Raw genomic sequence first — 14347 nt, 5'->3', positions numbered from 1 at the left:
GAGGGCAAACATATTTTTTTTCCACGGCACTGTAAGTTTGAAAATAAACAAATAAATAATTCCAAAATGACGATATCTTTTTGTCTATCCATACTTGGAAGTGGGGGTTCAATAATCATTCCGCAAAAGAAAACGCATTCATATTATCAATGTTTAGGCCTGAAATCACAAATATTTTAGACTGTGATCACGCAACAATGGCGCCGGGAGATCCGGAATAAGATGGGCCCATCTCTCTTCCTGGATGCACGTAAGCCCAGCTTTAGGGTTGCCTACCAACAATCTATAGCATCATGGCTCCTGCATGCATCCCGTTTACCTAGATTCTATCTTTTCCACGAAAACGTTCCCGACAAGCTAATAAATTAAAGCTGCCTATCAGAGAGACCATCGTCGCTTTTCCTGTTTTGTAATTCTGTTTTTGTGTCGGGAGGGGATGTAAGGCCTCTTACATGTGTGTTTGTTTGTATTGTGTTGATTTTTCAAAAAGAGAGAAAGAAAACAAAATTGCCGGGTGAGATTGGAGGGAGATATGAACCGCCGCTTTATTAACACAAAGGCTCACGTAAGGGGGATAAAAAAAAAATTTGCAGAGCAAATGTTATGCATTCAAAATAGTAAACAGAGGGATTTCTTCTGAAATCAAAATGATTTGTAATTTAGGGTCAGGCAATGTGTGTGAAAGGCCGTCGAGCAAGTTTATTTTTCATTCCATTGATAAACTCCGTCCGGTTTGTCACATGACTATAATCACACGCCGTTATAATAGTGGGTCGGGGTTCAATCTCTTGTATACAAATGACAGAGGACTGCACTTTTGTCCACAAATACTTTGCCCCCACTTGCCATGTTTTCTTGCTAAAACGATGTCACAGGGCAACGTTCAAATGCTAACATATTGTCTTGGACGTGGTCGGTGAAAGTGAGTCACTCGATTGACGCACGATATTTTTCTTCATCGAGAGAAATGGGTGTTGCGTAAAATGTCATCCAATGGGAATTCCTTTAAAAAAATAAAAAAAAATTAAGGGGAAGGCGAGGTGAAGTTCTCAAACGATGCCATTTGTTGTACAAGTTGATGAGTCAGATCAAGTTTCATCGTGAATTTGTGGATTTTCATGTTGCCTAATGTTGCGTAATGACAAGGTGGGGATATCGGAAATAGCCTCATGTGGTCAAAGGCCTTTTTTTTTTTTGTGGCTGCATCGGTCCATGACATGACCAGCACAGCAAAACATAGTCACTAACCTTCATTGCTTCAGAAAGGACAGGCACAATGGCGAGTACCGAAGAATACAATAGTTTGTAACAGCTCATTTGTTCAAATTAGCTAAAAATGCTTTAACGAAATAAAACACTTGTAAATGTCTCCTCATAAATCCCACTTTTTGTCAAAATAACACAAATATCGACACAGAGGGGCTTCGGTGATTTCGACGTGTTACCATGGAGAGCGCCGTCTGAGTCTGCTGGAGGAGCGGCTCGGGCAGCAGGGAGATGTGAACGCACTCGGGGATGGTGACGGTGCCACCGTCCAGGTCAGCGATGATGACATCCAACTGCGACACACGAGAGAGAGGGGGGGGGGGGTGGAATCTGTTTTAAATCAAATACAGATTTCGTGTCGGTGTTCCTGTTCCAGCAAAAGAGAAAACCCACCAGTTCTTGTGTCTCCGAACGGAAAAACGAGTTGACGCCGATGATAAAAGGAGTGGGAGTGCTGAGGACTTCCAGGAGTTTACCGGGCAGGATGGGAACGTATGTGAAGCTGTGGGGAGACAAATATGATAAAATAAGATAAGAAAACCAAAGTTATGAAAGGAAGAAGTAGAAGAACAAAATATAGGAGCTGATGCAAAGGCAGCCACTGTCGCGGCGCCATCTTGAAGTCAAAATAAAATAACACAACACAAGGCGCGGCGTTTCGGAATTGCAACGCGCGACACGAGCGACGGGGATGTTCCGCATTCATGTCACGTCGGGACCGACCTGTATTTGAGGGGGAAAATGATCGCCAGCAAGCCCCGGCAGGCGTCTGTTAGGCGTTGGTAACTGCTCGACAGGAACAGGATCTTGTGCTCGGTCAGAGCGGCACAGAACAGGTACAGCACGTTGACTATCCCTGAGAGCAGAACAGTGGGGGCACAAGTATAAGAATATGTTCAGCAACCACGCAAGTAACTCCATTTATTTATGCTTTATATCCAACGCATGAAAATGCTGAAATGAAATCTCATGAATTCAGTCCAGTCGCCACGTCGAGTGTTTGTAAACAAGAAACGCGGCACTGTATGGTTTGAAAAAAACAAAAGAAAATTTAATTTAATGTAATCAACTCGTTTTCTAAGCGCAAGTGCTGTACCTTGGGACAAACCAGAAGTCAACAACTGAGCACCTGAGCGGTGTGCCCTTGAGGGGGCGTGGCCTGGTGAAAAGCATCAGGAAGTTGGCTGGCTTCTGGCTGTTCATTTTGGCCTCAAGGCGCTCCGACCAATTGTCTGCGTTTTTTTTTTTTTTTTTTTTGCGGTAATTAGGAGTTTTAGCATGCAACACAAAGCAAAAATAATCAACCAAGATTCAGTTGGCAAGCACGTATGTCAAGGGACCGCTGTAAATAATGCAGTTCCGGCGGGAGAAACGCCACCTGATCGTCACAAGCAGCTGAACCAAAGCCACCGCGAGATAAAAATCAGGAAATGTTGGTTTTGTCGTGTTGTTGCCTCGTTACAATTGTCCCTACCGAGTTGCCGGAACAGCTGCGCCACGCTGCTGCCGCTGACGGGTAGGGAGTCATTGATGGGGGTCTGGATAACTTGCCGGTCTCCAGCGCCTAATGTGATGGTCCGCTACGGGCAAAGGTGAGGCAAGAAGAAAGAGGAGTCGTTAAAAGAGGATCTGGAAAGGGGATTTAGGGCGGGGGAAAAAAAACAAAAACAATGCACGTGTCATTTCTTAGAACGAGCAGCGTGGCGCGGGATTGAAAGGCAAGCGTGAATCAGCACAAGCGCGACGGAGAATTCCAAAAAGCTTAGCGGGTACGCGACAAACAAGCCGGAGGCGGACGGGGGCAGACGGCAACCTCGACGGTTAATCCGCAGCGCGGCCACCGTATCAATGGATCTTGACGGCGGAACCCCACTGATATGGAAAGTCTTCGGCGCGGACAGTTTCCCATTGTCGTCTAACACCATTCGATGCGCAAGGGTGATCCGTTCGGGGCCATGAAGTGTGACCACGTGAAAATGTGTCATTACAAAACAGCAAAACACTCATTTGGAGCCTAATGTATTCTATAATTGGTATCCTCATTGGAGATAAACGATTTGGACTTGAGCAGCGATGCTCTTGACAGACGGCCAAGGCAAAACATCGATTGGCCCGCGGGCTGGATAACGACGGTTGGCGCGTGTGGACAAAATCAAAAGCGGCGCAAAACGCTTCCGTTTCACGCAAGATCAAATGAACGGAGAAAACACAAATGAACCCTTTCGTGCACCCTGTAATCTGATAACTTGATAAGATGTCCACTGTAGTAACCGCTGTCCCTGAAAAGGTTAAATTGCTTTTGCCAACTCATATTTCAAATTATGTACATTTGTCGGGGAACTTGAGCAAAAATGTGGACTGTGTGGATTGGAGAAAATCCCAAATAAATTTCAAACTGGTGCAAGCAATTTGATGTATTTCACCACCTTGATCATTCCAGCCTGCAAAATGAATGGTTCAAATTCATCATTACAAGTCCAAAATGAATGACGATTGCTTCCTTTCGCCGTTGATGTTGGTGACCTTCAAAATGAAGTTCAATACAAGAAGGGAAATAACGTTGGAGCAGACTTTGTAGAAGTGCGGCAAACGTGACACCAGGATGCAGAAGCGGCCATGGCCTCAAATAACAACAGGCAAGCGCTTTCGGCAACGCAATGGTGTGATCGAACAACTGATCATTGGGCACGCTCAAGGGGCGCTTCCATTTCATGTTTTTGACTTTTAACAATGGCAAGTTAAAGACGGAAAACCATCCCCGACTGCAATATGCATTTGGCCTGTGTCTGTGTTGTGATAAAGTGGCAACTTTATTCCAAAACTAAAATGGAATACTCTCTTCATCTGATCTGGCATCGATAGTTGAAATGATTCAGGGAAAAAAAAAAATTCCAGTCGGCCGAATTGATCAAGTAAGTCAATGACAATCTTGGCATTTTAGTGCACGAGCAACGAGGGATAAAACGGGATGAACGATGATCAGCTGTTGATCACCTATTGACTGTTGCCAAGGGGTTACATGTGGACCTGATTTGCAGAGGAAAATAGATGGAGGGAAAAAAAAAAAAGAGGCAAGGAGGCTTCCAGGAGAATAAAGTCAAGCAGGCGTACCAAACTGTCCACTCTCTCCTCCTGGCCCGGCTACACAAACAACAAGCGCACGCGCGCACACAGAGAGACAGAGAGGGAGAGAGAGAGAGAGGCACACAAAAAGTAACACAGAATGGCACACAGATTAGAACCAACCATGTGGACGGAGAATTAGCTCAAACTGGCAAGAATAGGACAGTGACATTTGCAAATGGAAAAGCGACAACTCCGAAAAAGCAACACAAAACACGCGGTGGAAGAACCACAGGAATATCAAGAAGACGCAAAACAAAGTGAACCAGCAAATACGGCTTTCACAGTATCTTCATGTCATGTGACCTCAAATTCCAGAGAGATTTTAATCGCATGCAAGGGATCCCGAGTTTAGGACAATGATCCCGACACATTTGTGGTTCACTATTCACAAATGCACTTCTTTTCTTTTTTGTTGTTGTTTGCTTTTTTCTGTGGAATATATCGCGGGGCGCATAAATCCAAACCAATGTCATGAAAAAGAGGATAGCGTGTCGAGCGCAAGCCTTCTTGTGCCAAAGGATGACATATTCTTACGCCGCTGCGGCAACTATTTGAGTGCGCGCAGTAAATGACCCTTTTGCACACACTGTCTCTTCATTCTGAAAGCAGAACGATGCGATGACTCGTCATCGCACGAATCGAACTGCAGTGTCGACAAAAAGCCAAACCGGAAGGACAACCTTTAACACACTTCGTAGAAAGACGCTGTCCACGGATACCGCAAAATGTTTTGGTACGCTCGATTCCATTTGGATTAGAATACAGACAAAAAGAGGGGGTTTAAAAGATTCATTTGCTTACCGTATTTTCCGCACTATAAGGCGTACCTAAAACCATTTGATTTTCTCAGACAGTGCGCCCTATAATCCGATGCGCCTTATGTATGGAGTTACAATGTCTTTGTCTTTCATTTCTTGTTTTTGAATGCCATTTGTGTTGATACGTTTCATGTCCATGTTTGTTACCAACTTTGTTATAGCTGTCGCGGTTGTGAAGGCTCTATAGAAATAAAGCTGCATAGTATTGTATTGTATTCCCTTTAGCATAGCACCATCTGGTGGATGTATAGCCAGTATTGTAGCTTCGATTCTCTGCGCCTTATAATGCAGTGCGACCTATATATCTGAAAATGGTTTTAAAATAGGCCATTGATTTAATTCATTTTAATTGATTGAAGCCTTATAATCCGAAGCGCCTTATAGTGCAGAAAATACGGTAATAAAAAATCATTCCTTATGAGGTGGCAACAATCAGAGATGATTTCAGTGGCGCACACACTCGAGGCATTGGGCGTATCATACAGCGTAACATTTCCAACAAATAAACTTTACATAATGGGTTGGCGGCCTTGTTTGGCCTTATGCAGCCATACGTTTTGTTTTTACATGTGCATTTGCTGCGTTAAGACTGATTACATGCGATTCTTCCCTTCGGACTGCCTCCGGAGGAAGCCATCTGCCATCCCCATCTGGTCACCTAGCAACTAACTTACAACCGGTCCGGGCTAAGGTTAGATAGAGCGCTGGTGGGCGTATTTTGTTAGCCAAACGTACACTGTACATGAATGTGTTAATACTCAAGGCCATTCGTCAAAATCAGCAGAGATGACAATGATCAACTTCCTGCCGAACCACACAAACACACACAAAAATAAAAAAACACGCACAATTTGAAATGAGTGCACATTCCTTAAAAGAAAGGGTGTGATCTCAACAGAATCTACGTCGTGGTGCCGGCTCTTTGATTGGAAAAGGGAGCTTGCTCGATCGACAACGTTACCTGGACACAGGCCAGCAGCCAGTCACAGGCCTGAGGAACCATGTCTAAACTACAAACTCGGGACTCAATTATCTGTAACACACAGGAACCAGTGCACAGTTGGCGAGGCATTAGAAAATCCAGAAAACCCGATTCTGATAGACCATACGTTCTCAAGTCGTGGCCGTCTCATTCAAACAGACTCCATACGCCCATTAGCTATCCAATTAATCTTTAAATAATTGTAAATATTTCAGTTCTCCGATGCTACTGTTCGCAAACGGACATTAACTCATTCAGTACCAGCCAAATCTAGACCAAGTCTGAAAAGACGTTTAAAAACGTCTTTGGGAGTGAATGAGTTAAATAGATGTTGTGGGCATCCAGGTTTATGTTCCGGCAAGCTCCGCAATGTATTTGTCGATCTGCATTGCTCCGGAAGATGACACAGCGTCTTTCACGGAGCATCAGGAACGGCGTCATCTTTTATTTTTTGTCATTTTGAGTGTCGAGAAAAAAGAAAAGAGTTCATGGTTACCTGGGCGCCTCCAGCGATGGGGATGACACATGTGAGCAGATTTCCGATGACCGTCTCTAACGGAATAGTCAGGCCATCGACGTGGACGGTGTATACCAAGGCCAGGGAGTTCTGCTCGGGGAAGGAAAGACACAGAAGTGGGTCACAGAAATAGTAGTCTGGTCTTTTAAGGACTTCCCCGACAGGTGTAAACCCACTTCAAAATAAATCAAATGAACACACCAAAAGTTGTAAAAATTCAAATCAGAGTTCGGTAGAGGCAGAAAAACTTTAACTTCCTTCCTTTAAAATCCTTCTTCCTTCAATTTTTTTTTTCAAGCTTTGATAAACTCATTCAGTACCAGCCAATTCTGGACCAAGTCTGAAAAGACGTTTAAAAACGTCTTTGGGAGTGAATGAGTTAAAGGCATCCTACCCTAAAAACATCGGTGTAGTCCAACCGAGACACCAGGACCAGACTCTTGGGGGCAAAGACCTGAGCTGGCTGGATGACAGTTGGGTCCTCGTCCACCTCGTCCACGTCACTGGTCCGCGTCTTCTGCAGCTAAACGCAAAGAGAATGGCTCAAAAACAATGTCGAATTGGCTCACCTGGATGAGTCTCAAACATGATATGAATCCATTTCTGACCTGCGGGTTGTCCTGGCCCTCCCAGAACGTGAAGCAGGCGCAGTAGTGCCGCTCGGAGTTGATGTCGGTCAAGACTGCCACGAAGAAGGAAGGGGGCTGACGCTCGGGGACCAGCTGCCAACCGCTGGGTTGGCAGAACTGCGTGAAGAGGAAAAACGGGTGAAGGACAAAAAAAATGTAAGTCATTCATCTAAAGGTCATCCAATTAAAAAAAATACTTTAAAGACCCACCATGGAATGACTCTCAGTTGACATAATATATTCGAATTGACTTTACATTATTTCCTGTGGGAGTCGAAGACTTCCCTAGTTTGATGACTTGCGAACATCTACAGTCGCTCAAAAAAAAAAAAAAAAAAAGGTCCGTCGCGTAATGGCGCAGACTCCGACAAAAGTCGAACGTCCTTCCTGTTGTGGCCATTCATCAGACGAGAGGAGCGCGCGTCTCGAGATGTTCACTTACCAGCTCCACGCCTTGTGGGAACGGGCTGTCCTCCCAATCTTTCTCAGGAAACCGCTGGAGAATGCGACCTTGACCCTCACCTTCGCCTTCCACTACAGGGGAAAGAAGAGGAAGAGATACGGTGGTCAGCCCTTGCTCAGACAATCATTTGACCAACTCGGTTTGTTTTGATTTATTGACGCAATTGTTTCCAAAGAGACGAATGTTTCACTCAAACTGTTCTAAAATGAAAACCGGAATACATTTAACATTTGTGGACTACGGCCACAATGGCGGAGAACGAGGGTCTCCTCCTCGACATGGGAACATGGAGTGGCATCCGATACTGCATAGTCCGAAACTAAGGCGGTCACAGTCAGATCATTGGAACGGATCAAGAGCATTTACATTCATTTCAATGGGGAAAGATGATTTGCGATACAACTGGTTTGTGTCGTGTGGTCTCTGAAAAGATGAAGATCGCGGCACAGCTGCGTATCAGAATTAGATTATCAAGATGCAAAATTTGCATTTGCAGCTCCTGGCTAACGAGGTCACGCTCGGGTCTGGCCCGTGGAAGCGGCACAATGGCGCAAAACGGGCCGACTTATGTAACCGCCACAAGTCGGTCTTTCAGCTTAGTTCTATCGGAAACCCGGCATGCGCCGGAACACAGTAGCCACATTCATCTGCGTGAAAGATTGTCTTCACCCCCCGGCCCGACGCAATGCACAGACAAGCAATACAACAGACGATTCAATGTTCAAATAAATTCAGATGGCCAGACACCAAAACACACGACGCAATCCTCAAGTCATCCCGTCTCCCAAGCGAACTATTAAGAAGCGAAAACTCACACAAGAGCCGTCAACAGAAAACCACCAAATCCCAGTCTGAGATTTATTTGAGGATTAATCATAATCTTTTTACGGTCACTATCTTCGGAACTCTAGCTGCAAACAAATTCTGGGAAGGAAACTCAACGAGCTTCCGCCAATTTAGACCCCACAAGCAGTCAGTTTCCCTTTTTTCAACCCCCCCCCCCCTCATGATATAAAACTGAAACAATAGCAGGGACCGGCGAAATGTGTGCCTCGCCGCTCAGCTGAATCATTGTCTCACAATGTAAACACAGAGAACTGCGTCGTTTCCCTACGTTACCAAGTTTAGTGAACACCACAGACTGAAAAAAAAACCCCCTGCAGGGTTGTATTTTGTTTGCCCTTTGTCGGTTGGGTTTGGCAGGTCGGTCTATCAATTTAGCTAAGCGGGACACTCGTTTTTCAATGCCACACAACTGCAACCCACAGTTTGACTCACTGCTCCCAATTAAATCCCGTTGGTGGCGGTAAGATGCATTTCGAAGTTGTCGACCGTCAAGCTAAATCAACAAAATCATTGCCAGGGTCGTTGTTGGGTAAAAAAAAAATTGTTTCGCACCCCTTTTTCGTAAGATGTTATCTTGCCAATCTATATTTAGAACACTTTGAAGGAAGAGGAGCTGCGGTGGTCACAAAAGGATGGGGGGGGAGAAATCCATCAAACACTGCTGGTAAACGGGAGCCGCGCTGTTTCCCATTAATGGCCGAGACACGGTGGCAGCTCGCCAGCGAACCAACGAGCTGTCATAGCTGAAAACGAGTGGCTGACACACCGCAAAGGGCACTTTGCACACAGCTTTTTTTGCAAGCCAGAATGGAGAAGATGCGGGTTGATGCCAACTTAACCCTTTCATGCACCCTTTAACCGGATAACATGCTAAGCCATCCACTGGAGTGACCGCTGTCCCCAAAAGGGTTAATTATGCGACCTTAGATGCTTTTACAGCATGCCGCGGATCCACAAAAACATTTTCCGACATTACGAAAGCTCATTTGAACAAATGTGTTCTTCCAGAAAAGTGTTTATGCAACCGTTAGCCTTTCACATGAACTCATTCAGTACCAGCCAATTTTAGACCAAGTCTGAAAAGACGTCTAAAAACGTCATTGGGAGTGAATGAGTTAATCAGAACTGAAGAAGTGGCTCTCGGTTTCTGTAAGGTTGGTGACCCCTGGCCTAGACGGTGCAGCACGACGCTCATAGAACGTGTTGAAAACCGTGTTTGCGCTCTTTTGTCCATGGAAGCGGCAGCAGGGTTTTACCAGCCTGGTGGGGGGGGGACACGAGGCACAAACACGGTATTCAGTTCGACTACCCAGTGGGCGTGCTTGGGAAGTGCCATTCCTCGACTGCCGAAGACTTTTGTTTGATTTGACAAAATTTGTCATCGTTCATTTGAGCAATGAGGCAACCAATACGCGGCGTGTGCGTATCAGAAGCACGCGCGACTCCACATGCAGATGACTAATAGCAGTCAAACGATGGCAGAGGATCAGGACCGGTCATGTGATCGCTGAGCAATCGTCGTCAGTTGAAAGGATTGTGCGGCTCATTCTTTGGAATGTGTCCGAGTTGATTGTGTTTGAACCCGGACCGCAACTTCTGGTTTCAAAAGGCTTCAAAAACCACAGTGAACAGGCAACAGGCAGTTTCCATGGCGACCCCTCTTGAGGGTTGCATGTTGAAACTGTGCAGGGATCTGAAAAAATTGCGCACAATGCGAGGCGGGGAGCCTAACTGAAAGCAAATGTGGACCGCTTGGGTGCAACCTCGAGAGTTAACAACACGCCGTCAGCTCTGGAAAGTGGAGCGACGTCCATGCGAAAGCAATTCCGACGGTCAGCGCTACTCTGCCAAATACGACATTGGAATCAAAGAGGAGTGCAGAGTCATTCTCTCCTATTTCCCCCCGTGGTCAGTCAAAGAAATTTGGTGAAATACTTTTAAGAAAAAAAATATTCGGGATGCACCAGGTCCAGTACTGTACATGTGTAAAGTAAACATGCACCGATACTATGACACCGATACCTCTTCACTAGCCTGACGTAGACCTGACGTCAGGTCGGAGCCAGGTCAGCTTTGTGGTGACTTGAAGGTCAACACTTTGGACGACACTTTTAACCATTCAGTACCAGCCAATTCTGGACCAAGTCTGAAAAGACGTTTAAAAACGTCTTTGGGAGTGAATGACTTAACCAACTCATTATGCTGTGCCGCGAGCAAATTTCGAGCCTTGCCACCCACGCCATCAGCACCCTAGACACGAGGCACGTCAAGTAAAGAGAGGTGAAGACGGTATTTTTGTTGTAAACACACATGAAGGGATGTTGGGTGACCAGAGAGAACACACTCAGGTCACCGGATTAGGATCATTTTGCTTCTGCGTGATAACGGTGGGCAGAACCTCAAACCCTTGACATCGTCAGATCGGTATGAAAATATGAATGAAAATCCGCGAGGCCAACATTTAATATCCAACCAGATGGCCGCAGAAAAAAATTAAAATAAATAAAATCTTCATCCGACAATGTTGTCATCCGGGAGACAATGTCGAACATGTTCTTTGTGCAAAGGCACTTCAGCACATCCTTCCTGCAAAAATTAGCCCTCCGCCTCTCCCGGATCCACCAAAAAAAAAAAAAAAAGGGCCTTCCAGGAGAGGAAACAGACTAACAACAGAGGCGTAGAATAGTTGCAAAGGTTACATGCGTTCACACCGGTAGCTCATTCATGGGTTTGCAAAATTGGCCGTGACCCCCGTGGTTCAGTTCTACGTTGGAATGGCTTGAGGTCAAACCCATTTTTATTAGAAAGGAGCAGCAGCCCTGGAGCCCGTGTGGAACATTACGACCTTAGGACTGATCTGCTCTGTTTCCACTACTTCCTACGTTCCAGACTAAGGGGAAGAAGAAAAACAAACAAACTACAGCTACGATTAAAAAAAAAAAAAAGAAGAAGCGCGAGCTAGCAGAGGCTGATTATTAATAACGCCGGCGCGGCTCTCTGAGAGCGTCCTTCCATTCTAACGGAGGACCTTTCTAAGTGCTCCCTGACGGAGAGCAGAGAATGATTCAGATAAGCGCTTAATCAAACTGAATGACGGGAATTATCGTAGCGGTACACGACACTTGATATTCATTCTGTTTTCATTTTAATCAAGCTACGGCCAGAATGTGATGTTTTTTTTTCCTCCCGTGGGAAATTCTGCGAAGGACACCCATCAGACTTGTGTCACATTGCGATCATTTTTTTTTTTTTTGCCCTGACCTCGACACGTCGAAAGATTTAGCTTGCTAAGACAGTTCGGTTATAACTGCAGTACGATGACGTTTAACTCGAACCGACGAGCAAGGTCTGATCCGTTTATTCAAACCAGTCGCAGCCCTTACATAAGATTAAAACTCGCCCAGTAGGGGACCCAGAGCCAGATTTGATGCGGAGGCCATCTTAAGTGTGCAATCTTTAATCTTCTGCCTGGTAAGTACCGTATTTTCCGTAATATAAGGCCCACGTAAAAAATATATATATTCTCAAGTACGCTTTATAATTTAGATAGACGGATCAATATTCTGATTTCTTGGACGTATTTTTAAAGTTTCCTGAAGCGCTTTGTAGCAGCTGCAGCGGTTGTGAAAGCTCTATATAACTAAAGCTATATTGAATTGTAGTGTATTCCTTTAGCGTAGCTCCATCTGGTGGATGCATAAGGCAACCGCAGCCACTCTTGTAGCTACTATTCTAAGGGTCTGATAATACGGTGCGCCTTATATATAAAAACTGTTTTAAAATAGGCCATTCATCGAAGGTGCGCCTGATACTCCGAAGCGCCTGATCGTGCGGAAAATACGGTAAATAAATCGAACGACTCACAGTATGAACTGCAGGCATGCAACGAAATACAGTTCAACTGGATCAGCTAAATGAGTCCTTAGAAATTTTGAGAAGGAAGTCTTTTGATCGAATAAGATTTGGGCGAAGAATCAAAACACATCAAAGGGGGACATGTTACTGTGCAAGATTTCCAAACACGATAAAGAATGCGGGCTTACCTGACAACATTGCTCCACTTTTTCAGCAGGCAATTTGGTTTTTACTGCATGCCTCTTTGCTGACTCTCCAGTGCATCACAGCACTGGGCGGATTCAAATGAATGGGAAGGACTTTCTTTTTTTAACCAAGACCATAAGGTTGGCCAGAACATAGCCCGACAACCCCCGCCCCCTATCCTCAAATCCCAAACCGCCCCGGACGCGCCAAATTCGTCCCTCGGGGACTCTTAACGATTACTCCCTTGAGCGTCGGATGCTTTAACCGGAGCGGGACCGACTCAGCCTTTGTCTGATGAGGAGTTGGGAGAAATTCTTCACATACCAGGGAAGCCATCAACACCAGAAGGGGGCATCCCCAAAAACACCCCTGGGGCATAATTACACCCTATGTCTGGCGTATTTTTACGCCGCTCACAACTTGGGAGTACAAAACATCTTCAGTGCTGGACAAAAAAAAAAGATGAAATGCATTCCTTTTATAAAGCATAAATGATATGTGATCATACATTAGCGTCAAGTGAGTCGGTCCAGCTCGTTGCTTTCCGAAATTTCTCGCGCTGTGTTCAAATTCCAAATGTGCATCATGTGACAGCCAGTCCTATTTCGGAATCAAATCATGATACACACACACACACACACACACAAAAAACCCTCATCAGAAATCTTGAGGCCTGACTGGTCAGTATGCACCGAGCACTCATCACAGACCAGCAGCCTAACACGGGGTTAAGCGTTACCATAGCAACCGACCAAACACAAAGCCATTCGAGTAGCCGACGGGTGAGCGGCCAACGCACACAAGCGCCGAGTGTACCACAGTCCCTCTTGTCTCCCCCACTATGAAAGGCAGATTGTGGGGTGTGGGGGGGGGTTATTTCAGGAGGGCTTGAAAGGCTCCAGCCCGGCTCTGGAGACTACTGGAGGAAGTGGCTGCCCACAGGCAGGCACTGTTGGCAGCGTCAGAGGACTCCTTTTACACACAAGAGCCCGCACGATTGCAGCATCTGAGCCAGGGGATGAAACACTCTGGAACAGCACGAGGATAGTGGTTAGATCATAGTTAGTGGAACTTTGTGACAGTAAATTAAAAAAAAATAAAAAATGAGGTAGGCAATTATGGGAAGAGGCTAATGACAAATTTGCACGTGGCATTGCAGTCCCGTTAACACACACAAAAAAAAGGAAATATGGTTTCTCATAGTCCATGTTTGCTTCCCCCGTGTTGTCGATCTTAGCATGTTATTTCGTGCTCAAGAGCGCGACCTAAATTAGCCACAAAGTTCACCAGAACCTATCAATAATACAGCAATCGCCCAATTTTGCATCCAGATTCGATCGCTTCTCAAAAAGCTCGCCTAAAAATATATATTTTTTAAAAATTTTAAAAAACACGGACCCAAGACACAGAGTCCAAGTACATTCCATTGCGATCAAGCGCAATTTAACACGATTGCATGTTTCAACGTGGAACACGACTTGTGAGATGTTACATAATTCAAACGGTAGCTCTTAAAACACTGCTGTGCACGTTTAGTTTTTTTTTTCTTTCTTTTTGAAGGTTCACAGACTGGTGGGCGCTGGGCCAATCAGATAATATTCATCCAGCCTTCGCAGCTTGTCTGAAAGCCATCGAATGCGTTTCTGTGTGTAAGCTTCT

The 14347-nt window shown here is 45.3% G+C and overlaps 1 protein-coding gene across 5 annotated transcripts in view; it reads right to left on the bottom strand.

The window, feature by feature from the left end:
* Positions 1-14347, bottom strand: part of sbf1 (SET binding factor 1) — a 31233-nt gene that overhangs the window by 14220 nt on the left and 2666 nt on the right. For 2 of the 5 annotated variants that reach the window (XM_086102844.1, XM_086102848.1), the window contains exons 2-11: positions 7781-7872; positions 7318-7455; positions 7104-7232; positions 6689-6799; positions 6172-6243; positions 4378-4407; positions 2741-2846; positions 1990-2122; positions 1660-1768; positions 1446-1559 (exon numbers count right to left, since the gene is read on the bottom strand). In XM_086102844.1, coding sequence (XP_085958970.1) covers positions 1446-1559; positions 1660-1768; positions 1990-2122; positions 2741-2846; positions 4378-4407; positions 6172-6243; positions 6689-6799; positions 7104-7232; positions 7318-7455; positions 7781-7872 — 1034 coding nt within the window. The remainder of the gene's footprint in view (positions 1-1445; positions 1560-1659; positions 1769-1989; positions 2123-2740; positions 2847-4377; positions 4408-6171; positions 6244-6688; positions 6800-7103; positions 7233-7317; positions 7456-7780; positions 7873-14347) is intronic. The other 3 variants (XM_086102846.1, XM_086102847.1, XM_086102849.1) reach the window with 3 other exon arrangements.

The sequence above is a fragment of the Hippocampus guttulatus genome, chromosome 22, assembly GCF_054856545.1.
Source record: "Hippocampus guttulatus isolate MCC_2025c chromosome 22, RoL_Hgut_1.0, whole genome shotgun sequence".
Lineage (NCBI taxonomy): Eukaryota > Metazoa > Chordata > Actinopteri > Syngnathiformes > Syngnathidae > Hippocampus > Hippocampus guttulatus.
The sequence above is the reverse complement of the archived record's forward strand: the minus strand, read 5'-3'. Positions and strand labels throughout refer to the sequence as shown.